General features: G+C 42.8%; 1 protein-coding gene across 1 annotated transcript in view; it reads right to left on the bottom strand.

Moving 5' to 3' along the window:
• CEP112 (centrosomal protein 112) overlaps positions 1-27,426 on the bottom strand; it is a 320,978-nt gene that overhangs the window by 196,142 nt on the left and 97,410 nt on the right. The window contains exon 17 of the mRNA XM_052658249.1: positions 26,596-26,675. Coding sequence (XP_052514209.1) covers positions 26,596-26,675 — 80 coding nt within the window. The remainder of the gene's footprint in view (positions 1-26,595; positions 26,676-27,426) is intronic.

The raw sequence follows: 27,426 nt of genomic DNA on the forward strand, positions 1-27,426 counted from the left end.
GTTGCTGCAGGCTCTAACAATGTTATTACGTGACCATATTTTCTATGGTTTCGCAAATGAGGGAAGAGTGAACACTGAGTGATTTCTATACTCATTACATTTAGAGTAGTTCATACATTATTATTTTTTGGAGAAGGCAATGACAGCCCACTCCAGTACTCTCGCCTGGAAAATCCCATGCGTGGAGGAGCCTGGTAGGCTGCAGTTCATGGGATCACTAAGAGTCGGACTCGACTGGGTGACTTTACTTTCACTTTTCACTTTAATGCGTTGGAGAAGGAAATGGCACCCCACTCCAGTGTTCTTGCCTGGAGAATCCCAGTGACGAGGGAGCCTGGTGGGCTGCCGTCTATGGGGTCGCACAGAGTCGGACACGACTGAAGCGACTTAGCAGTAGCAGCATACACTATTTCATTTCATTATGTAACTATAAAAAATTATTTTTTTGCAAAATAAAACAATGAAATTTAGAAGAGTTAAGTGTCTACCCAAGTTTATCCTAAATGGCAAAATGAGAAGTTAACCAGCCTATCTGACTTCAAAGTCAAAGTTGTTCCATTACATTAAATCTGTGTGTGTGTGTGTGTATACATATAACACATATATTTAACTAAATCATTGTTAAATATTAATTACCTAGACCCTTACTATAATTTATCTTTATATAACATTAATATTTGCATAACAAATAACTTTTACAACATTTGAAAACTAAAATGTCCATCAAGCATTTACTTAACACTGTATGCCAAGATGTGAGCTTGGTGCTAGAAATACAAAACTGATCAAGACCCTGTCCCTGCTTCCAAAGTGGGAAGAAAGATAAAGGGCACATCATTCTGTAAGACCGTCACTAAGACTGTTAAAGAGGTATTATATACGTGTGTGTGTGTGTGTGCACGTGTGTACACATGTTGTTGCTTAGTCGCTAAGCTGCTGACTCTCTGCGACCCCATGGGCTGTAGCCCGCCAGGCTCCTCTGTCCGCGGGGATTCTCCAGGCAAGAACACTGGACTCAGTTGCCATTTCCTCCTCCAGGGCATCTTTCCAACCCAGGGAACAAGCCTGCGTCTCCTGCACTGGCAGGCAGGTTCTTTACATACATGTTGTATGTTAACCGTATGTATATACATTGTACATGTATTTGTAAAAGACATATTTGCATTTGATATTTATAAATTATCTTTTCCTCCTTACCATCATACTTTCCATGAAAAAACTAAACCTCCATTAGAATTTTCTTTCAAGAGGAAGATGACAGGAGGGGCAAACGATTTCTAAAGATAGGGTTAAAGTCTTCTTCGAGATAAAATCACACGTAGAACTATTTTACTGATTATAAAACACTCTATTGACAGGGCGTAAAAGCATGTTGCCTGGGTGTGTGCTACTTTTAAGATACCCATCTATTTCTAGCTGTCCATCCGGCCTCCCTGACCATCTCTCCCCCTCACACGAAGCTTCTCTGAGGACCCCAGTGCCCGTCCCCATGTGCCTGGTCAGCACAGTCACCTGCTCGTGTCCCACTGATGCGTTAACACCCATTCTGGGCAGGCTCCTGCACAGAGGCCGAGGAGTCACCACGGGGTGAGTCACAGCCAACTCCTGGGCTACGGGGGCTTCCAGTCTAGCAGGGAAAGACTGTGAACTAAGACACTGCTATCGGTGAGCATTCAATGAAATGAGCAAAGGAGAAATATAGGATATTAAGGGTTTGTGCAACAGGGAAAAATAAACCTCACCTAGGAAGTAGGGTCTAAGACAGTGACGTCAAGTCAGCTGAAGGGTGAGAGGACTGGAGAAGGCAGGATGAGGACGTTCCAGAATAAGAGACAAGGAGAAGCTGGGAAAGGGAGAGAAAGGTGGCTGCTGACTCCTGGAAGAGAGCTGGGGTCAGAAGACACATAGGGAACAGAGAAAGGGGCTTGTGGTGATGCTGAGAACTACCTCCACATGCCGAAATTCTAGAGAGAGAATTCCTATAGCTTTACAGAAAAACTACAATGTTCGAAAAATATAGTGGATGAGACTAAAGGCAAGTTATACACTACGAAAGAGAAGATGAGTGAACATGGAAGCTAACCGAAACAAAGCACAGGGAGGGAACCAGAATAATAAAAGGGAAGGAGGGCGGGAGTGACCAGTGCACGGGTGCCGGCAGCCCCTGAAGGAGGACTCCAGAGAGGTGGGTGGGAGGACGTTGGGAGAAACAGCGGCCAAAACCTTTTCAAATTCAGCTAAAATTAAAACCTTACAGAGCTAATATGGCCTAACTGACACTTACGGAGCATTCCATCCAACCACAGCAGAAACATGCTACCTTCAAGGTAGAATACTTAGCGAAAACAGACTTATTTGGGAACAGAGAACAATTCTCAAACATTTCAGAAGGATTCAAGTCATGCAATGCATACTCGCTGATCACAGTGCAATTAAATTTAAATCCTATACAAGAAAGATTTCTATGAAACCCCCAAATAACTGAAAACTACATAACATTCTTCTAGCAAACGTATGGGTCAAAAAAAGAAATAAAATCAGAAGTTAGAAAACATTTTGAACTTAATGAAAACGAACATAAAACATATCAAAATTAAAAAGATGCTTCTAAGGACTGATGCTGAAGCTGAAGTTCAATCCTCAGGCCACCTGATGCGAACAGCTGACTCATTGGAAAGACCCTGATGCTGGAAAGAATGAGGGCAGGAGGAGGGGATGCCAGATAACGAGATGGTTGGATGGCACCAGCGACTCAATGGACGTGAGTTTGAGCAAGCCCCAGGAGATGGTGAAGGACAGGGAGGCCTGCTGTGCTGCAGTCCACGGGGCTGCAGAGAGTCAGACACGACTGAGCAACTAAATCAACAAAGAACTTGAGGTAAGTTTTATAAAATCAAACACTTATATAGAAGAATTTTAAACATACAGATTTCAAATCAAGGGAATCAGCTTTCACCTTAATGAATGAGAAAAAGAACAGTAAATTAAACGTAAAGTGAGAGGGAGAAAAAAAATAATCAGAACAGAAATCAATAAAACAGGAACAGAAAACATTAGACAAAAATCAGTGTAACCAAAATCTGGCTCTCTGAGAAGATGAATAAAACTGATTAAAATGTAGCCAGACTGATCTGGAAAAAGAAACACAAATGAACAATATTATGAATGAAAGGTTATGAAGATCACTAAAGACTGCATATGTATTAAAAGATAAAGAAGGCAATTTTATGAAATAAAGAGAAAACATTTCAATTCATACTTCACAGCATACACAAAATTAAAAACTATAAAACTTTCAAAAGAAAATAGGAGAAAACCTTTGTGTCTTGAGGTCGGGAAAGATTTCTTAGCTATGACACTGAAAGCACAATCCATAAAAGAACAGATAAATAAACTGAATTTCACTGAGATTAAAACCACCTGTTCTTTTGAAGAAACTATTAAAATAATGAAAAGAAAAGCCGCACATTGGGAGAAAATATTCGCAAACCGTCTACCTGTCAAAGCACTTGTATCCAATATGAACAAAAGATTCTCAAAACTCAAGAAAATAATCAATCCAGTTAAAAAATAGGTTAAAGATATGAACAGACACCAAAGTACACAACAAAACAGAGGCGAAAAGGTTTCCAACAGGAGTCTCCAGGGCAATGCAGACGGAAGCCACAGCGACTGCCCTGCACACACCTTCTGGAACTGTGACAACATAAAGACAGACCATGATGCGTTTTGACGAGAATCTGGAGGACCTCGAGGCCTCACACACGCCCGTGGGTGTGAAACAGCACCACCACTTCGGAGAGCAGTACGGCAGTTTCTCAAAGAGGTGACCGTACACCTCCCACGTGATCTAGGCATGGGACTTACAGGTCTTTATCCCTTACAGGGAACAGAATGCAGACGTCTATACAAAGACCTGGACACCGACGTTCACAGACTTTATCTATGGCTTTAGAGCCTTTATCTTAGGCTTTAGCTGTAATGGCCCAAGAGTGAAAACAGTGTAAATGTCCACCAGCAGATACACAGATCAACAAATTACGGTGCATCAATGTAATGGAATGTTTCTCAAAGTATAAAAGAAAGACCTGCTGATACACAGTACAACATGGATAGACCTCATCATCACTAAGTCAAGGGAAAGAGGTAGGACCAACAAGCATACAAACAGTATGCTTCCATTTACTTAAAATTCTAGAAATTATAGTTTAGTGACACTGAAAGAAAGGAGACTCATGGCTGCCGGCACGTGGCGAGGCAAGTGTGGGCAGGAGAGATGACACAGGCCAAGAGGAAACGTGGGGGGATTCTGTGCTCACACAGACATCTTTCTGGGTTGGCAGTTTCACAAGTGAAAACATGTCAAAACATGAATCTGTACACTACATGAAATTACTGTTTCAATTATAACTCGGTGAGACTGTTAAAATAGCCCTTAAATATATGAAAATATGTTTCAGTTCAGTTCAGTAGGCCATGAATCGCAGCACGCCAGGCCTCCCTGTCCATCACCACCTCTCGGAGTTCACTCAAACTCATGTCCATCGAGTCGGTGATGCCATCCAGCCATCTCATCCTCTGTCGTCCCCTTCTCCTCCTGCCCCCAATCCCTCCCAGCATCAGAGTCTTTTCCAATGAGTCAGCTCTTCTCATGAGGTGGCCAAAGTACTGGAGTTTTAGCTTCAGCATCATTCCCTCCAAAGAAATCCCAGGACTGATCTCCTTGCAGTCCAAGGGACTCTCAAGAGTCTTCTCCAACACCACAGTTCAAAAGCATCAATTCTTCGGTGCTGAGCTTTCTTCACAGTCCAACTCTCACATCCATACATGACCACAGGAAAAACCATAGCCTTCACTAGACGGACCTTTGTTGGGAAAGTAATGTCTTTCCTTTTGAATATGCTATCTAGGTTGGTCATAACTTTCCTTCCAAGGAGTAAGTGTCTTTAATTTTATGGCTGCAATCACCATCTGCAGTGATTTTGGAGCCCCCCAAAATAAAGTCAGCCACTGTTTCCCCTGTTTCCCCATCTATTTCCCACAAAGTGATGGGACCAGATGCTATGATCTTCGTTTTCTGAATGTTGAGCTTTGAGCCAACATTTTCACTCTCCTCTTTCACTTTCATCAAGAGGCTTTTTAGCTCCTCTTCACTTTCTGCCATAAGGGTGGTGTCATCTGCATATCTGAGGTGATTGATATTTCCCCTGGCAATCTTGATTCCAGCTTGTGCTTCTTCCAGTCCGGCGTTTCTCATGATGTACTCTGCATAGAAGTTAAATAAGCAGGATGACAATATACAGCCTTGACGTACTCCTTTTCCTGTTTGGAACCAGTCTGTTGTTCCATGTCCAGTTCTAACTGTTGCTTTCTGGCCTGCATACAGATTTCTCAAGAAGCAGGTCAGGTGGTCTGGTATTCCCATCTCTTCCAGAATTTTCCACAGTTTATTGTGATCCACACAGTCAAAGGCTTTGGCATAGTCAATAAAGCAGAAATAGACGTTTTTCTGGAACTCTCTTGCTTTTTCCATGATCCAGCGGATGTTGGCAATTTGATCTCTGGTTCCTCTGCCTTTTCTAAAACCAGCTTAAAGACTGTTAAAATAGCCCTTAAATATATGAAAATATGTTTACTCTCACAAAGAGAAAGCAAATTAAGACAATATGGAGAAACTGCTTATCACCTAGCAGAACTTCAAAAAATTTAAAACAGAACAACACGTTCTACTTGGAAGACTGTAAGTCAAAAGCCATTCTAATATGTAGCCAGTAGATGTTGAATCAGTGCAAACTTCACAAAGGGGACTTTGGCAATACTCAACAAAACTACAAATATGTTTGTCTTTTCACCCAGCATTCTCATTTCTAAAGTTATCCTCAATATAAATTTCAAAGACTACAAAAATATATATCTACTCGGTTATCCTTCTCAGCATCATTCATCATTGCGAACACTGGATACGATCTCCAGGTCCACAGGCAGGACAGCAGTTGCATAAACTAAGCTTCACCTGCACATTAGTATACTGTGCCGATGTAAGAGCAGTGACTGACTTCCAGTTTATAATAAAGGGAAAAAGGAAAGTGTACGAATGAAGAGAAAGTCTAAGAGCTCATTTGTGCAAAATGCACACAGAGAGGCTTGGCCAGAGGCTGAGGAGACCGGCAGTCTGCAGCGAGCCTGGGAGCAGAGCGGAGCTGGGGGACACTGCTCTGCAATCGCGCCTTGCGGTCCAGGTCTGATTCTTAGAGCCATGCTCACGTTCCACTGACTGAAAAGGAAGGAATAAAGCAGGATGGAGGAGGGAAACCCTCAGGTAAAAACCACCATAAAAAACCTGGTCACACTCCAGATGGTTAACAACATAACCACGGAGAGGAGGGGACAGAAGAAACAGCCGGGGTAGCTTCTGAAGACAATACTCGGATCACAAGACTCAGGACAAAGAGACCTCAGAGAAGAATTAAACCATGGCTTTAGGGTTCTTCTTCCCAGAGGTATGGTTTATCAATTCAAAAACCACTTCCTGGAATTCAGGCTTTGAGCTAACAACTTTACAGATATTGGAAGTCAGGTTTCTCTCTGTCAGAGCAGGGAAGAGCACATGAGGAGAGGCTCACCTGCGGCATCTCCCTGGAGCTGGGCTTAGTGTGAATTCATGCCGCTTGTATGTTTAGCTAAATGTAGAAGCAGAGGAAGGTATGTGTGCTGGTGTACATATGTGAATAAACACATCCACGCGTGTGGGTGTATGCACCCCTGTTTCCTATCTCTGCCTGCTGAGGGGGATAAAGGGCATTTCTTTGGAAAGCGGGAAACACACCATGAGGTAAGTTCTGTCTAATAAGAAATCATATTGATGATCATGAACTCATTATACTTGTAAATGGATCACAAGGAAAACAGGACATATAAAAATTTGTAGGATACAGTCTCAGCATTTCTTAAAACAACTTGGAGCCTTAAAAGCAGAAGTTAGAAAAAGAAAAGTGTGTGGCATCTGTTTTGGAATTACAACGCTCACGTTAAAGCGTATACAGTGGGAGTCAGAATTCGGGGCTAATCTGCGATTCCGGCTGTGGGATTCACGCGCATCCTGGTCTGTGTGGTGAATTACTCGGTTACGACTATCAAGAGTCTATTTGCAGAGGGGACAGACAATTCCCCTTGAAGAGAATTCCTCCTAATGAAAATCAGCTATCATTTCAAGGAGGCTAACACAGCCTTTAAAAGAAGTGGTAAAAGCATAAAATGTGAACAAGAAACGCGTGATCACCTCTAGGGAGGGGGAGAGAGAAACCCATGCCGATGACATGTTTTCCTTAATCACAAGATGCCACCTTTTGCTGGAAGTGCGCCTGTGGGCCGCGTCCGATGCGCTGGCCTCTGGTTCCGCCGCCCCCGACTGGCCCAGAGCGTGAGCGCCTCAGTCAGCTCCTCCGGGGCGAGAGGAGGGCTGAGCCGGGCCCACTACACTGCTTCCCCTCCTTCAAATGCCTCAGCTTCTCCCCTGAAATTGCAGATAATAACAACCAACCACACAAAGTTCTTCTGAGGCTACATTAAGGGAATGTGCTTTTAAATCATTTGTTGACCATAAAACATTAAACAAAGTATTGCTATATTGTATTAATATCAATTGCTTGTCAGGATCACATTAATTTAACCACATCCCATTGCTAAAATCAATCTTGATTATGGTAAAACTCAAGAAGCTAAAAAGTACGAGTTTTGCAAACTTAGTTCTTGAAGAAAACATTCAAAAGCCTAAAGATCTCATGTTCCAAATTAAACCTATTGTGTGAAATAGTGTCCCAACCGTCTCTGCCAAGGAGGCCTTCTGACAGTCACATCAGACAGACACTCTCTGAGGCAGCAAGAAGAAAAGCAGAAGTCCACGAAGACGCACCCGCAAAGGAGGACCGAGGCCAGCGGCCTCCTCCTCGGCTGGAAGCAAGGTCGCTGCCGCTTTCTGTCCTCTCTCCGTGCTGCTCATCCTGCCTCTGGGAGGAGGGTCGTGTCAGCACGCCTGCTGACGCTCAGGAATGCTCTCAGTAAAACGGAAACTCTGACTGCTCCCCATCCAAAGTGGTTTCAGATGCTCAAGCAGAAAAGAGAACAGATGGGTCCCCACCGCCACCAGCAGCCATACTTGAGCAAGCTGTTTTCAAGAAGAACAGGACATTCACAGCTTCCCAAAGCACAGTGGTAACTGCGCTCAAGATGGTGCAGTGTTTGTGTCAATGCAAAGCCGAGACCTTCTCAAGTGGCCTGAGAAATGAGAATGTGAAACTCTGGCAGTGCCTTCCACTTGGTGGTTGTGTCCAAGTGCCCAGGCGTGTCCACATGGACCGCAGCACGCCACGCCTCCCTGGTCCTCATCATCTCCCGAAGTTTGCCCAAGTTCACATTCATTGCATTGGTGATGCCATCCAGCCATCCCATTCTCTGCTGTCCCCTTCTCCTCCTGCCTTCAATCTCTCCCAGCATCAGGGTCTTTTCCAGTGAGTCAGCTCTTTGCATCAGGTGGCCAAAGTACTGGAGCTTTAGCTTCAGCATCAGTCCTTCCAATAAATATTCAGGGTTGATTTCCTTTAAGATTGACCGGTTTGATCTCCCTGTAGTCTGAGGGACGTTCAGGAGTCTTTTCTGGCACCATCAGTTCAGTTCAGTCGCTCAGTCATGTCCGACTCTTTGTGACCACATGAATCGCAGCATGCCAGGCCTCCCTGTTCATCACCATCTCCCGGAGTTCACTCAGACTCACGTCCATCGAGTCCGTGATGCCATATAGCCATCTCATCCTGGGTTGTCCCCTTCTCCTCCTGCCCCCAATCCCTCCCAGCATCAGGGTCTTTTCCAATGAGTCAACTCTTCGCATGAGGTGGCCAAAGTACTGGAGTTTCAGCTTTAGCATCATTCCTTCCAAAGAAATCCCAGGGCTGATCTCCTTCAGAATGGACTGGTTGGATCTCCTTGCAGTCCAAGGGACTCTCAAGAGTCTTCTCCAACACCACAGTTCAAAAGCATCAATTCTTCAGTGCTGAGCTTTCTTCACAGTCCAACTCTCACATCCATACATGACCACTGGAAAAACCATAGCCTTGACTAGACGGACCTTACTCGGCAAAGTAATGTCTCTGCTTTTGAATATGCTATCTAGGTTGGTCGTAACTTTCCTTCCAAGGAGTAAGTGTCTTTTCATTTCATGGCAGCAATCACCATCTGCAGTGATTTTGGAGCCCCAAAATATAAAGTCTGACACTGTTTCCACTGTTTCCCCATCTATTTCCCATGAAGTGATGGGACCAGATCCCATGATCTTTGTTTTCTGAATGTTGAGCTTTAAGCCAACTTTTTCACTCTCCTCTTTCACTTTCATCAAGAGGCTTTTTAGTTCCTCTTCACTTTCTGCCATAAGGGTGGTGTCATCTGCATATCTGAGGTGATTGATATTTCTCCTGGCAATCTTGATTCCAGCTTGTGCTTCTTCCAGCCCAGCGTTTCTCATGATGTTCTCTGCATAGAAGTTAAATAAGCAGGGTGACAGCATACAGCCTTGACGTACTCCTTTTCCTATTTGGAACCAGTCTGTTGTTCCATGTCCAGTTCTAACTGTTGCTTCCTGACCTGCATATAGGTTTCTTACTTACTTATTCTTACTTACTTATCCATAATTTCCAACTTCAAACATAATGGCAGAATTTTCAAGAAAACCAAACTATTATATCCCCATTAACTACTTAGAAAATCATTACAATGAGACATGTTAAATATATAATAAACGTATGTTCACATCCCAGCCAAACCTGCAAGGCAAGTGGCTTCCCATCAGGGCTGTGACCAAACTCTGCCGCTGTGCGGCGAGTGTCTCCTCAGTAACAGCTTCAGACCCCACGACCAAGCAAGGCCACAGGATCAGCCCCAATAGAGCAGTCATGGAGCAATTAACTCCCCGGTAAAGAACTTGAAATGTTTCTAATTATAATCACACAGCATCCCTTTACAGAGAAAAGGCCAAATCAAAGAATCAGACATCAAAAGGCCATCAGGTCTTTCAATGCAGACCATTTCCAGACCGGGTTTACTCCACAGAAAACCTCCTCTGGGGCATTTTCACTTTCCACTAGGCATAGAGAGACATGGTTCAAATTACTCAAGGTCTCTTCAAAGTTCCTTGACATTTGTGTATTCCACACCTAACATGAGTAGATTTTATATCAAGCAATAAAAACTAGAGGCTCCAAATGGTAACAACGCCTCCAATTTTCAAATTCTCTTGCTAAATTTCATGACCTCAAACTCGGGGGACTACGGCTTAGGGAAGGAATACAGGAGATGCAGTGAGGAGGTGGAAGCAGGCTTTTCTCGCGGATGGAAATGTCTGGCACTCCCTCATCTTCGTTTATTATGCTCTGACACAATCTTTCTTCCAGAAAGCTGGTCGGTGTGCTTCATCTCATGACTCGGACATGAACATGTTACCAGGTGGACGTTAACTGTGGAGACTATCTGAGGCTGGGGTTGCCCGGGGAAGGAATGGCACCACTGTCGCGGAATTAGTGACAGGGCCCTGGAGGCAGACAAGGCGACGGAGAGTGAGGACAGGGCTTCCCTACGTGCTCCGTGAACGGTGTCGAGAATCTTTAAAATAAGGATAAAAGCTCAGAAGGAGCCGGCTGTGCTCTATTATATTAATAAAGCATATCTCACTGGTGTGAAAAATCAAAGAACACTCATGGCAACAGAGAATATGATGATTTTCTGGAGTTAAAAAAAAACCATTTGGGAGATCTGAGTCAGCCTTTGATTCACTTATTAATTTTGCAGAAAGCTAACAGTGCTGCACAGCTCAGGAGGTCACCCAGCTCACGTGGCGCGCTGTCCTCTTGAAAAAGAGGCAAAGACCACAGAGCAAGCTGAGATCAAGGACTTAAACAAAAAAAATCAAGTTTCAAGGTCACAAAAAGGTCACTACATGTTTAGATTTTAGTCACACAAACTAATCTATAATTGAATCTACACCAAATTACAATAATTGATTCCAAAAATGATGATGCCAACTTGCGAAAAATTGAATTAGGCAAGGATAAAATGGATGGGAAGGTGTATATTACATCTCAAAAAGAATTCTATCAAAAATATGTTAAGAACAGTTTTCTTCTTCATACACAAAGTGACATCTGGCTACCATCTCCTGAATAGACTCTCTCAAATACTTACTAACATAGCTACAAAGAGAAAGTAGAAAAATATTTTAAAAATCCCAATAACAAGAACTGAGATGGAGAAACAAACAACTCAGTGAAAAAACTTGAGAGGAATCTCCAATAAATACAAAGCAAATGGAAGTGGACTGTTAAAAAACAACAACAAAAAGCTATACAGATCCACCTGAGAGCAAAGAAATTGGTCTCAGGAAACAGAAGCTTTGAAAAATGAGGAAGGAAGAAATCTTCCTTCCTTCCTCAGGTCAAAGATTCTGTGTCTAAAAAAAAATAAAATATTTTGGTAGCTGGGATTCCTCCTCAAAAAGGGAGCTACACAGCAACATATATTGATATTTTATACATATCCATTCAGAGTCAGGAACTCCCAGAAGACGTCCAGGCTGCGAGTAAAGGACACATGGTAATGTGCCGCATATAGAAGACTCTAATCTCCATAAAGAAAGTGATGTGGATGGACACAAAAAGAAGAAATCTGAATTCAAAACATACTGAGAACTATGGATTCACATTTGTTCAGAAAAAGCAGATACTCATCATACAGGTTATGAAAAAGTATCTCGTCAGTAAAGCAAAGTTTCTCTAGGCGATATTTTCCCAGAAACTTGGAACTTCACTGGCAGCTGACAAATAACTTCTTTCTACCCAGTTGCATATCTCTAAGAACACGGAAGGCATGCAAGTCAACATGGAGCAGAGAAGACCCACACCCAAACACGCAGCACACTGGCGTCAGATGGCATCCACAAAAGCAGAAACTCATGTGTTTGCTAAATAATTAACTCAAGACCAAACAAAATGTACCCTGTTCAAAGTTGAGGAACAACGCAGACAAACATCAGTTAGAATCTGAAAGCCGCTGCATGAGCTAGGAATAGAACCAGGGGAGAAAACATCCTAGACACACAGAAGAAAAACCTATTCATATAAAATCCAGAAGAAAATGTCAGAAAAACTGTGACATACTGGAAAGATAGGTGACCGTCTAATGGTATAGGGGGTAAAGCCTTAAGAATTTGCTAAGATTTAAAATATCAATAATATTTAAAACAAGGAATGATTAAGATGAAAAGGGATTTAAAAAGAGAAAAATTTAGAGCACAATAAAATTTCATAATAAAAATAAAAGAGAGCAGAAATGTAGGTACAGAAAATTAAATCAATAATGCTATAAACCATCTTAAACACATACTCAGAGTTCAAAAAACTGATGAAAAACAGAGTAAAAAAATCATACATATGAAGGAATGATAAAAGATTTTTTAAGTGGACGTGGAAAGAAGTGTTAAAACAATAACTCAATGAAGATGTTGAACAGAAGACTTGGAGTGTAACAGGCAGCTCTGGGCCAGAGATAAAGACGTGAGCTTTACCAAACGCATGGCACTTGAAGCTACAGAGCTTTACGAAATCACTTAAGAAGCGGGCATACATACAGGAAAAGAGATGGTCTGGGACTGAACCCAGGCAACTTAGAAACATGGAATCCTGGTGGGAAGGAGGACTCAGTTCAAAGGAGATTGAAAAAGAGCCTCCAATCAAGTAGGAAGAAAACCATCGGATGCGTCTGGCGCCATGCAAGCACAGAGAGGACAGAGTTTCAGGAAGAAGAGAAAGCACTTCACGAGAGAGGGCGTCACCCGAGACGAGGACCCAGAAGGCCCCGCCCCTGCAGACACACTGACCGTACAGCCGCGCAGCGTGAGTCACTCTCAAGAAATCCAGAAACTAGCCGAGCAGCTCCTACACACTGCCCGGCTCTGGCAGCAGCGGACCTTAAGGGGCTGCGGTTCTTAACGGGCACAGGAACAGTGGGCCCGCGGTGACACACCCGGGCCATGTCCGGCGGAGCAGGATGCACACTCCTGCCATAAACCTCCCCACTCTCCACCCCCAGCTCCTCCCTGCGGAGCACAGGGTTTGGACTCCACAGACACCCGGAGATCAGGACACAGGAGTCACGGCAGACCACTACAGTCATCAAACCACCAAGGAAGAGAGCACGGAAGGGATAAATGAGCCAAGGGGTTACGGGCAGCCAGAAAGCTGTAAAAACGGCGGCAGCAAACCCCTAACTGTCACTCACTACTTTAAATGTAAATGGATTAAATACTCCAGTGTAAATAAAGATAGAGAGTGGCCATATGAATTAGGATTAAGAAAACAAAACAGACTCAGCTATATGCCGCCTATAACCAAGCCTACAAGAGATTCACCTCAGCTTCAAGTACACACAGTCTGAAAGTAGAGGGATAAAAGGAGATAATCCACAGCAAATGGAAACCAAAATATAGCAGAAGCAGACGTACTTTATCACACAAGAGACCTGAAGCCAACAGCTGTAACAAGAGACAAAGAAGGCCCTTAGATGATGATAAAAGGGTCAACTGACCCGAAGAACGCAGCACTCGTAAATACTCACGCACCTAAGACAGGAGAAAAGAAATACATAGCGCGCACATGTTAACAGACCTGAAGACAGAAACGGACAATAAAATGACAGTAGGGGAACCAACCCTACTTTCACCAACGGGTAGGCCAGCCGGAGAGAAAGCCGATAAGGAGACTTTGCACTTGAACTATGCATTAGATCAGATGCAGCTGAGGGACATTCCACTCAACAGCAGCAAAGCACACATTCTTAAGCGCACACAAAACCTTCTCCAGGATATCACTTGATAAACCATAATGGAACAGACTACAAAGAAGATTGTACACATATGTATAACTGAATCACTTTCCTGTACAGCGTAAATTGACACAACATTGTAAATCAACTATACTTAAAAAACTGAACACGCAGAAACAGAGAAGAACAATAGTCGCCTGGAGCTGAGGGTAGGGGAGATAGGGGGAGATGGGTTAAAAGAGCACAAATTTTAACTTAAAGATAAATAAGGTCTGAGGATATAAAGATAACTGTGGTTGATAACATTGTATTGTATAATTAAAATTTGCTAATAAAGTAGCATTTTTAAAAAAACTTATTAAAACCATTTTTAAAAAATTAAATGGTCAACTTAATAAAAACAAAAACCTTTTGATACCCTGTAATATCCATTCATTTCTAAAAATATAAAGAATTCTTAGGAATGCAAGGGAGTTTCCTTAACCTGAAATAAGGTGTCTATCAAAAACCTTCAACCTAAAACATTGAAAATAAATTCAGCAAAAGTGCCAGATGAAGGAGTTCAGTATTTTAAAAATGTATTGAAGATTTTGGTTCAGCTAGATCCATTACTTAGAAAACATAATTTTAAAAAAGATAAAAATGAATAGAATCTGGAAGGGGATATTCTCATTCTATTAAAGTTCAACATTTAATTTGTATTCATAGCAATTAAAATGATATAACAGATGGTACCTTTAAGTGAAATTATACATTCGTCTTTCTCTATGTGATTTGTTCCACTTGGCATAATACCTTCCAAGTCTATCCATGTTGTAAAAAAAAAAATGGCAAGATTTCCTTCTTTTTATGGCTGAATAATATTCCATTGTGTGTACACACATCTTTCTTGCCTGTTCATCTACTGATGGACAGTTAGGCTGCGTCCACATCTAGGTTATTGTACATAATGCTGTTATGACACCGGGGTGCACATAACGTTTCAGATTATGTTTTGTTTCCTTCAGATAAACACCCAGAAGTGGAGCCGCTGGATCATATCGTAGTTCATTTTTTAATTTTTGAGAAACCTCCATACTGTTTTCCATAGAGGATGTTCCAATTTACAGCCCAGCCAACATTTCCCGAGAGTCCCCTTCAATCCACATCCTCACCACACTTGCTTATTTGCTGTCTTTATGATAACTGCCCTGCTAACAAGTGTGGGGAGATATCTCAGTGCAGCTTTCTAAAAACCAAAACAAACCAACAAAACAGGACAGACAGAAATAGACTTCACAGATAAGAGAACCAACCAGCAGCCGGCAGAGGAGACAGGAGTGAGGGGCTAGATGGAACAGGTGAGGGGATGAAGAGGGACGGGTGCAGCTGTGAGCAGCTGAGTCGTGGGGATGTTGTCAACACCTCGGGGCACACCCTCAGGAATGCGCAGTGACTGCATGGTGACAGATGGCAGAGGCTCAGCGCGGGGACCATTTGCTAAGGTGTTGTTCACGTTCAGTCGCTCAGTCGTGTCTGACTCTTTGCGACCCCATGGACTGCAGCACGCCAGGCCTCCCTGTCCTTCACCACCTGCCGGAGTTCACTCAGACTCATGTCCATCGAGTCAGTGATGCCATCCAGCCATCTCATCCTCTGTCGTCCCCTTCTCCTCCTGCCCCCAGTCCCTCCCAGCATCACAGTCTTTTCCAGTGAGTCAGCTCTTCACATCAGGTGGCCAAAGTATTGGAGCTTCAGCTTCAGCATCAGTCCTTCCAATGAACATTCAGGACTGATCTCCTTTAGGATGGACTGGTTGGATCTCCTTGCTGTCCAAGGGACTCTCAAGAGTCTTCTCCAGCACCACAGTTCAAAAGCATCAATTCTTTGGTGCTTAGATTTCTTTACAGTCCAACTCTCACATCCATACATGACTACTGGAAAAACCATAGCTTTGACTAGACGGACCTTTCTTGGCAAATTGATGTCTCTGCTTTTTAATATGCTACCTAGGTTTGTCATAGCTTTTCTTCCAAGGAGCAAGCGTCATTTAATTTTGTGGCTGCAGTCACCATCTGCAGTGATTTTGGAGTTCAAGAAAATAAAATCTGTCACTGTTTCCATTGTTTCCCCATGTATTTGCCATGAAATGATGGAACTGGATGCCATGATCTTCGTTTTTTGAATGTTGTAATGTATAAAAATATCAAATACTACGTGCTACAGCTGAAACTAATACTCATGTAAATGAATTAACTTCAATAAGATAATAAAATGGCAAAACAGTAGACAGTTCTATTTAATGTGACCATAAGCGATTTTGATTTTTTTATCTGTGCTCTTCTGTAATTTTACAATTCTCTACAGCAAGCATGTACTAGTTTGTGATAAAAATAAAGCTAAAGAACAGATACTTTGAAAAGCTTTCTCAGTGCACAATGTTGGCAACCAGAGTTCACCCTCCAAGGACCTCGGGTGGGTTCACTTGAACGGAAGTCTTCTGTTAACGATGGTAGAAAAAAAAGCATTTCTTTTTTAGATTAGCCTAGAACTCAAGTGGCAGTGACATACAGTAAACTTCTTAAATAACTCAACTATAAAATAATTTACCAATTTCTGGTTATATTTAATCCAGCTTTGACATAATTTAATTTTAGCTATATAAAATCTAAAATGATTTCATACATTTCGAATAATATCTTCCTGCTCTCCAACTCTATATAATATCTAGGTTTTTAGTGGTAACATTATAGGTAAATATGAAAATCTGATATATTTTAATTGAAAATGTACTGTAAACTGTATCTGTTCTTAATTTTAGTAATAATAATAAAAGAAAAAAACTGAATATTCACAAACTTTATCAGCCTTTATATATTCTTCACTATGGGCTCTCCTGGTAGCTCAATCAGTGAAGAAACTGCCTGCAGTGCAGGAGACCCAGGTCCAGTCCCTGGGTCAGCAAGATCCCCTGGAGAAGGAAACAGCAGCCCAGTCCTCTTGCCTGGAAAATCCTATGAACACAGGAGCCTGTTAGGCTACAGTCGATGGGGCACAAAGCGTGGGACATGATTTGGTGACTAAACCACCATGCCTTGGTTTAAACCAACACCACATCTTCTTTAATAAGTACCATAAAAGAAAAAAACTGAAAATTTATAGACTTAATCAGTCTTTAAATTTATATATTCTTGGTTAAAGCCAGCACCATACAGCCTATTTTGATATTGCAGTGGAACCTATTTTTAGTTACTCCTCCAAGAAAACTTAAAAAGTAAAAATCTTGTTTTCTACACAGAATAAAACGTCTTATCCAGGTGACCCTGTAAAGATGTTTCATTCACTTAAAAGGCATAGAAATCTTCAGATGGAGTATCCAAGTTTGCAGGCTTCCTTTAGCTTCTTCCTAGAGGCTCCTGGATTCTTTTTTTTTTTCTATTTTAAAGTATATATCACTATTAATTCTTAGAGGTTTTTTTTAAAAAAAAAAACAAACTTACAAACAAAATGACTAAGCCACAGCTTCTCACTTCAGCGATAAATAAAAATAAATTTGGAATTATACTACTCAGCGGTACTTTAAAATCCCTACACAAGACCGGATTTAACCAAGCTCTCCCTTTCTACCAAAATTGAAACTTCCAGCCTCTGGGGCAAACTGCAAAACTACCTGCCTTGAATGTATCTTTATCCAGATTTTTGCAGTAAGCCTTGTTCAAATGAAAAACAAACTTCATCAGCATGTAGTCCACGTCTCTCAGTAATCACAAGGTTGTTTAGTATCCCATTTAAATCTTCTATAAGATTAGTCTCCAGCAAATAAAAATACAAAAACACTGTCATTATAACTCTGTGGTTTTACTATCTCTACTCTAAGGCATTCTTATTTGAAGATTAATCCCTGTTCCTACTAATATTATAAATGTTGATTTATGACAACACACACACTACCAGAGATAAACGAAGGAGATTTAAAAGAACCTTATAGGAAAGCTTTTCCATCCGCGTTTAAAAATATAACTTCTCTAAAAATATAACTCTAGGGGTAGTTTACCTTCCACTGCAGGGAGAGATTAAGAATCTATGTATCCTGAGAAAGCAAACACTGTTTTTATAAAGCCGTATGTCAGTTTGTTGGAAAAATAACACCCCAAAACTATTTAATAAAAAACAAAACCATAGATAAACCAGGCAAAAGAACAGGTGCTGTTCATTTTTGTATAAGAATAACTTTCAATAAACCAGATGGTGAACATTTGCTGAACATCACTAGCATTGAGAGTTGGCTTCAAAACAGGTCAAATTAAAATATAATTCAAGAACACTGTGAATCATTTCAGAAAACATCAGGGATGTTTTCTAACAGTTCTGTGTGCAAGTGAACCTGTACTTGTGGGTAATGGCACATGAAAATGAAATTATGCACTTTCTATAAAGGCCAATTATCAATAACAGAAATCCTCATGGGATGGAGGAATATCTGTGAAAATCAAGACTGCGGTAAAATCAGCCCTCAGGACGTTTTCACGTTCTTTCCTTGCTCTCATAGCTGCTCAGTTTTAGTCGCCCAGTGCCCAGCTAGCAGGCCCATGAGTCAGATCCCGTGTGTCTTGGAGCCTCCTGAACAGAAGTGACTGTGTTTTCAGAATCAGAGGGTCCACCCTCCACCAGGGTGAAGTAAAAGTGAGCAAAGTCACAGCTCCCCTCTGGTGCCAAACCGACCCGAAGCCCGCCCGCGTCCGTCGGCTCTGCGACGCGGCCACGGCCGTCTAAAGGCGCCCCTCCCGCGCGGCGTCTCACTCGGCACAGCCTGACAACCGGGGGAGGGCGACAGCTGGGGACGAGCGCTCCTCCCGGCACGGGTACCAACGCCCTAAACGCAGACAGCGCTCACGGGGGCGCCGACAGCAGCAGGGACGGACAGGCTGTCACAGGCTCCCTGTGCAGCGCTCTTCCAGACGAGAATGAACCAGAACGCCGACCGGATCTGGCACTTCCACTCCGGTCCACAGGAAGAAGCGGGCACACGCGCAGCCCAGCGTGCACAGCCGCGCTCTTCACAACACCCCAGACCCGGGAACAGCGCAAGCGCCCGTCAGCGGGCGACTGGAGCAGCAAGGCGCGCCGGCGGAGCACGACTCAGCCGCTGAAAGGAACGCGCCTCTGCCGCAGCAGCACGGCAGGAGCTGGAGAACCTTCTGCTTAGCGAAGTCGGGCAGACAAAGACAGGCGCGGTGCGGCCTCGCTTCCGTGCGGAGTCTAACAAATAACGCAGATGACCGTTCATGCAAAAGAGAAGCCGACTTGCAGACACAGAAAACACACCTGTCGCTAGGGAAGGGGAGAAGAGGGAAGGGGAAAATCGGGGCTATGGGACTCACAGATACAAACGACGATGTATAAAGTGGCTAAGCAACAAGGGTACAGGCGCAGCACAGGAACTTACAGCCTTCACCTTATAATAGCTTGTGATGGGGTATAATCTGCAAAAATACAGGTCACTAGGCTGTACATTTGGTTTAGGTCATACCTGAATGGTCTAGCGGTTTTCCCTACTTTCCTCCGCTTAAGTCTGAATTTGGCAATAAGGAGTCCATGATCTGAGCCACAGTCAGCTCCCGGTCTTGTTTTTGCTGACTGTATAGTTCTCCATCTTTGGCTGCAAAGAACATAATCAATCTGATTTCGGTGTTGACCATCTCGTGATGTCCATGTGTAGAGTCTTCCCTTGTGTTGTTAGAAGAGGGTGTTTGCTATGACCAGTGTGTTCTCTTGGCAAAACTCTATTAGCCTTTGCCCTGCTTCATTCCGTATTCCAACGCCAAATTTGCCTGTTACTCCAGGTGTTTCTTGACTTCCTACTTTTGCATTCCAGTCCCCTATAATGAAAAGGACATCTTTTTTAGGTGTTAGTTCTAAAAGGTCTTGTTGGTCTTCATAGAACCATTCAACTTCAGCTTCTTCAGTGTTACTGGTTGGGGCATAGACGTGGATAACTGTGATATTGAATGGTTTGCCTTGAAAACGAACAGATCATTCTGTCATTTTTGAGACTGCATCCAAGTACTGCATTTCGGACTCTTTTGTTGACCGTGATGGCTACTCCATTTCTTCTGAGGGATCCCTGCCCGCAGTAGTAGATATAATGGTCATTTGAGTTAAATTCACCCATTCCAGTCCATTTTAGTTTGCTGATTCCTAGAATGTTGACGTTCACTCTTGCCATCTCCTGTTTGACTACTTCCAATTTGCCTTGATTCATGGGACCTAACATTCCAGGTTCCTATGCAATATTGCTCTTTACAGCACTGGACCTTGTTTCTATCACCAGTCACATCCACAACTGGGTATTGTTTTTGCTTTCGCTCCAACCCTTCATTCTTTCTGAAGTTATTTCTCCACCGATCTCCAGTAGCATGTTGGGCATATTATACAGCAGCATATTATACAGTGGAAGTGAGAAATAGATTTAAGGGCCTAGATCTGATAGACAGAGTGCCTGATGAACTATGGACTGAGGTTTGTGACACTGTACAGGAGACAGGGATCAAGACCATCCCCAAATAGGAACCATGGAAAAGAAATGCAAAAAAAGCAAAATGGCTGTCTGGAGAGGCCTTACAAATAGCTGTGAAAAGAAGAGAAGTGAAAAGCAAAGGACAAAAGGAGAGATATAAGCATCTGAATGCAGAGTTCCAAAGAAGCAAGGAGAGATAAAAAAGGCTTCCTCAACAATCAATGCAAAGAAATAGAGGAAAATAACAGAATGGGAAAGACTAGAGATCTCTTCAAGAAAATTAGAGATACCAAAGGAACATTTCATGCAAAGATGGGCTCACTAAAGGACAGAAATGGTATGGACCTAACAGAAGCAGAAGATATTAAGAAGAGGTGGCAAGAATACACAGAAGAACATACAGAAAAGATCTTCATGACCCAGATAATCACGACGGTGTGATCACTGACCTAGAGCCAGACATCCTGGAATGTGAAGTCAAGTGGGCCTTAAAAAGCATCACTACGAACAAAGCTAGTGGAGCTGATGGAATTCCAGTTGAGCTATATCAAATCCTGAAAGATGATGCTGTGAAAGTGCTGTGCTCAATATGCCAGCAAGTTTGAAAAACTCAGCAGTGGCCACAGGACTGGAAAAGGTCAGTTTTCATTCCAATTCCAAAGAAAGGCAATGCCAAAGAATGCTCAAACTACCACACAATTGCACTTGTTTCACACGCTAGTAAAGTAATGCTCAAAATTCTCCAAGCCAGGCTTCAGCAATATGTGAACTGTGAAATTCCAGATGTTCAAGCTGCTTTTAGAAAAGGCAGAGGAACCAGAGATCAAATTGCCAACATCTGCTGGATCATCGAAAAAGCAAGAGAGTTCCAGGAAAACATCTATTTCTGCTTTATTGACTATGCCAAAGCCTTTGACTGTGTGGATCACAATAAACTGTGGAAAATTCTGAAAGAGATGGGAATACCAGACCACCTGACCTGCCTCTTGAGAAACCTATATGCAGGTCAGGAAGCAAAAGTTAGAACTGGACATGGAACAACAGACTGGTTCCAAATAGAAAAAGGAGTACGTCAAGGCTGTATATTGTCACCCTGCTTATTTAACTTATAATACAGAGTACATCATGAGAAACGCTGGGCTGGAAGAAGCACATGCTGGAATCAAGATTTCCAGGAGAAATATCAATAACCTCAGATATGCAGATGACACCACCATTATGGCAGAAAGTGAAGAGGAACTAAAAAGCCTCTTGAGGAAAGTGAAAGAGGAGAGTGAAAAGGTTGGCTTAAAGCTTAACATTCAGAAAATGAAGATCATGGCATCTGGTCCTATCACTTCATGGCAAATGGATGGGGAAACGGTAGAAACAGTGTCAGACTTCATTTTGGGGGGCTCCAAAATCACTGCAGATGGTGACTGCAGCCATGAAAGTAAAAGACGCTTACTCCTTGGAAGGAGAGTTATGACCAACCTAGATAGCTATTAAAAAGCAGAGATATTACTTTGCCGACTAAGGTCCGTCTAGTCAAGGCTATGGTTTTTCCAGTGGTCATGTATGGATGTGAGAGTTGGACTGTGAAGAAAGCTGAGCGCCGAAGAATTGATGCTTTTGAACTGTGGTGCTGGAGAAGACTCTTGGGAGTCCCTTGGACTGCAAGGAGATCCAACCAGTCCATCCTAAAGGAGATCAGTCCTGGGTGTTCATTGGAAGGACTGATGTTGAAGCTGAAACTCCAATACTTTGGCCACCTGATGCCGAGAGCTGACTCATTGGGAAAGACCCTGATGCTGGGAGGGATTGGGGGCAGGAGGAGAAGTTGGGGACAGAGGATGAGATGGCTGGATGGCATCGCCAACTCGATGGACATGAGTCAGAGTGAACTCCGGGAGCTGGTGATGGACAGGAGGCCTGGCGTGCTGCAATTCATGGGGTCGCAGAGAGTCGGACAGGACTGAGCGATTGAAGTGAACTGAACGAAAGCTGTTAAAAAAAACGTGCCAGGGTAAGATCACCTCTTCTGACGAACTTGTCTGTCCCTCCATAAGATAAAGAGAGAGAAAGCGGTCAGAGCTGGCACACACAGCAGACACTGTTGGTCCTGCAGTAACTGTTCCAAGCCTCCTCACAACCTTACGAGGAAGGGTCACGTGACGGAGGTAAAGACCGAGCAGACAGGTGGAGCCCCAGGCCCAGCATCAGGCTGGTAACCTGAGCTGGAGCCTGGACCCACGAGGGCTGGAGCCAGAGCCCACACTCTTACAGGAAGCTCACGCGCCTCCCACCCGCCTGGAACAGCTCCGGTCAAGGTGGATTTGGAATTTCAAACAGAAACAAGTTCATTTCATTTCATCTCCATTATACTTTACATGGTTACATTACACTTTAATTTCAATTATATATTAATTTCTATTTATACTGTAAGCCATTTCAGTCTGTTTTAGAAATACAGATATTTTATTTGCTGTTTCTTGTAATAAGTTCACTGTATCTCTGTATTATAAACACAGGAAATATTCACTTGCTGAAGTAACCTCTAAAAAAAAAATTACTCATTTATTTTCCTGCCTTCACCATTATGTGAGTGGAATCAGCCCTACAAAGTATCAGTAACATTCTAAAAAAAAAAAGAAATTCTAGATAGAAACCCCAGGATGAAAATAAGACTTTGTATTTAAATCCCTAAGACAGATTTTCTCCAAAAGGAAGAGCCGAGTAGCTTTAAAGCCATTCTATTGGGTCAGCCTCTGGAAGAAAACATTGATTTGCATTCTGCATACAGGAACAGAGAAAAAAATCCCTCAAAGAGGAGAATGGCACACTTTGAACGTCTAGTCGACGGGAAGCAGCAAAGGGAAGCCAGGTGAGCAGCGAGATGAGGCAGGGGCCCTCGGGCGGCCGAGCTCTGCAAGGACGTCGTGGACTCAGAGGGTCAAGCAGACTGCTTCTGGGTTGCCTATAATTCTTCCCCTAACTCCTGAGATAGGGACAGAAACACTGCATTTCCCCCTTATTGCCAAATTTCTACTTTTACAAACAATGCAGGAATCCCAACAATGCATTGCCCACTAGGAGGCAAAACATCTATTTCACACCACTGTAAATAAAACAAGGTCGGGATACCTCACGGGAAGCTAAGCAGGCAAACCTCACCGACAATCCCCCCGGGGTCTCTGTGAAAGCCCCTGGTGCTCTGTCGGCACCAACAGGCAGTGCCCTGCACGATGTACTGACGGACGGAAACAACGGTTTAGTTGAATAAGGGCTTGCTTCCTGTAGGGCCATTCACAACCGGAACATCTGAAGACCTACGTAATATATTCCGGTGAAATCACCACTACTCACTTTCAGTACTAAAAATCTGAAAGTTTAGATATATTAGTGTCAGAGTAGAAATACTTATCGTTACAACTGACAACACAAAAAAAGTTGAAATGGATCAGAATAAATCTGTTTTGAAGCAGTTCTGCATTTTACTGCCACAGAGGACTTTGAAAGAGGTATCAATCAAGAAGATGGCTTCAGAAGGTTTCACGGCTTGCTTTAGAATAGTCAGTTTATACAAGATCTCAGAACAAGGCTCTATTATTTCTACACCACCCACAACTTAGAAATCAAATTTGGTAAACGTACAAATATCTACATGTGTTGTTCATAGCTGTTAACTCCTCCAAAACAAACAAACAAACCATACTTTGGTTAGTCTTTTGAAGAGTTACACCAAATTATTTTGTTGCCTACGGTGATCTTTCATTCATTACTTAGTTTCTCATTTGGTTTAAATATTTATCTTTGAAAAATGAACACATCAATTCATACCATTTACAGTTATAGTTTCAGATACTTTTTAGTTACAAGGGGCTATAAAATATTTTCTGCATCAAAAATGAAATAAAAAGCAAAAAACATGTTTAGGATATGTATTGACTAAAAGCTGTAAGTAGTAGGAGAGTAAACTTAAACTTTCTTTTCTGAAAAACATGGACAAGTAGGCAAATTAAATTAGCTTTAGGAGCTGTATTCACAGTAGGTGCCAACTCCAAATCAGGGTCGCTCTTCACACCAGTGGGGGCTGAAGTGTCACCCGAGCTCTGAATCCAAGACTGAGCTGAACACACGCATCGTGTGTCCAGGAGCCTGATCCCCATGCTACCTCCAGCTCTGACAGCCTCTTCTGTACGCTTCAACACACACAGAGGCAAGCAACCCTACTGAGTAGAGAGGATGGATGGATGGATGCCACCACATTCTAAAACTCAGATTTTTCACCTTTGTGTGTATTTTTATTATGGAAAAAACTGTTAATAATCATGACAAACTTCCGTATCATACGCCTCTCTTCTAGAAAAATGGAACTGTCTCTGGACCCACCGGCTCTAACACTATTCTGGCATTGAAAAGCAGCAGCAGTTGCCCCCAGAATATTCTCCTTCCGGGAAACAGCCAGGTAGTGCTGTTTGCTCTGACATGCAGACCCCGTAACAAACTACTCTCCTCCTTCAGATCAGGTCACTCCCGCTGTGCCAGGTGCTAGATCACTGAGGTCACACAGACACTTAGTGGGAATAAAGACGCTCCTACAAGCGGAATGGAAGACGCAGATCCACGAGGAGCAGCATCAACAATCTGAACTAGCTCTCTTTAGCTCCAAGCGAAACTTCGCATTCTGGTAAACACCTCTGAAGCCTTAGATAGGTTATGTTGCATATTGAAACTATGGAGGCTTCGGAATTTTTCACAGTGAAGATGGAAAGATCGCACTGTGGCACTTACGGCAACAGCTTGACACTTAGCAGCGCTATGGACCCCAACGCCCGCGCCAGACTAGAAGGCTGTTAACAACAGGGTTGCGTCTTGAGCTATAGCTACTACACCTTCCATTTCTTGTCACATGATACTACAAAATATAGACATCGTAGGTACTAAACAAATATTGGTCGATTTACTGTTATTGAAGGAATTATCTCTTTCTTTATGGATACAAAATAAATGCACATAGAAAAAGTGTAAAGAAGTCACAGGAGAGACGAAGTAGAGCAAACGGAAAGGAAACCGCGGAGCCTTGAGCCGATAGAGAAGGTTGTGACTCAGCATTTTACGGAGGAAAACAACGAATTAACGAGGGATCGAGGGAGGACATCTCGTCCACAAGCAGGACGCCCTCGCTGTGCTGGCATTCAAGCTGGCGCACGAGCACGGTCATCCGACAACGCGGAGCGCGCTACAGCTCTCCTCTGAGGCCGCCTGGCCCCCGCCTGGCGACACCGACACCCCGAGAGGCCCGGCACTCAGCTCGCGGGCGCCACCAGGCAGGGGGCGGCGGTGCGACCCCCCAGGGAGAACCTCACACCGCTCTCTGCGACCCTAGACATTCTTTTTGGCCTTTCTCTAAATTATTCCTGCTTGACATTTGGAAAAGCTCAGAAACTGGAACTTGCTGATTCCCTGGGAGTCAGCTAGACACAGTGCGCCCGAGCAAGCTCTCTTCCTAAGTCAGATTCTCGGGCCAAGTGCCCTCCTGACCTTTCTTCCAAGAAAGTCCTCATCACTCAAAGCTCTGCACTGTACCTGCCCAAGGGCTTGAACATCCTCCCAACTGGACTACAACACAGGAAGGAGTTATAGACACTGTCTGAAACACGGTGAGAACGCAACATTTACTGAATACATCAATATTTTCCAGCTAAAAACTACAGGACAGTATCATCCAGTAATAAGGAAGGCCTGATCAACCTAGTAAATGATTGGAAAAGACAAATATATATGTAAACATATTTTAATGTGTATGCTTGGGTGTCATAAAACAAAGCCTTTGCTAAACAATGCCTGTATAATAGTCCATTTTTAAATAGAACAACCGAAACATATCATTATCCAAACTCCTCCAAAAAAATCTACAGAGGAATTGCTAAATGTCCTAAGATCTAAATCTTATTGTTGTTATTGTTATGTTTAATCTGTTTTCATTTAAGAGTAGGAAAGCATCTGAAACCACTAAGCTCTCTTTCTTACATTCCTACCACTTAAAAACAGCTGAATTGATTTTTTTCCTTTAAAAAAAATTTATTGGCTAGTAATAAAATTCTGAAAAGAGAGATTCATGATGGAAAACTGACTCAAACTAAACCACAGCAAGGTTATGATAAAAATAATCATGCTTCGGTTTTAGTCACTTAATTTGGCTCACAGTTTAGAATAAGAGTATTTTTTTAAATTAAATATATTACAATTTTACTCACTTCAAAGCTTCCTCAAATTTATGGATTTTCTTTTGAGCATCTTCTTTTTCCTTGTCGAGCTCACTCTGTAAGTCGTGAATCTGCCACGACAGAGACATGAAATTTACTAAAAGACAAATCAAGTTTCCTCAAAGGAAAAATACAACGAAACAGTAATCTTAAATCCATTTTTAATATAAAATTAGATTTAGATTTTTCAAGATAGAGGCTTGGTTAACCATAATCATTTACCATAAAATTATTTTAATACTATGCTTCTGATAATAACTTTCTGGTCAAAGTTAATCGTTGTTTAAATGCGCCTGTATGTGGCATCCCTGTAAAATAAACTGATATGTAAAAAATTAAAAAAGGGAACTTCTGAATTTGTTTAACATTCCACACATTAACCAAAGGAAAGTAATCTAATGAGATACAGGAGAATACAAAAAATAATGTCTCTATCTGGCTTCCCTGGAGACTCAGATAGTAAAGCATCCGCCTGCAAGGCAGGAGTCCTGGGTTCAATCCCTGGGTCGGGAGGATCCCCTGGAGAAGGGAATGGCTACCCCCTGCAGTATTCTTGCCTGGAGAATCCCTTGGACAGAGGAGCCTGGTGGGGTACAGTCTGTGGGGTCACAAAGAGTCGGACACGACTGAGCAACTAAGCACCCACATATACATTCCCCAAGCACACCCAGGTTATGGTGAACTAGCCGTCTGCTTCCAGAACGATGTGCACAGCCGCCCCCTGAGTCCGGGAAGCCCCCCAGGAGCACCGCTCTCCTAGTGATTGGCAGCCAGGAGGAGGCAGCCACGTGAGCATCTCTGCACCGGAAGCTCCTTGTGAGC

Source organism: Budorcas taxicolor, chromosome 19, assembly GCF_023091745.1.
Source record: "Budorcas taxicolor isolate Tak-1 chromosome 19, Takin1.1, whole genome shotgun sequence".
In the NCBI taxonomy this organism is placed as follows: domain Eukaryota; kingdom Metazoa; phylum Chordata; class Mammalia; order Artiodactyla; family Bovidae; genus Budorcas; species Budorcas taxicolor.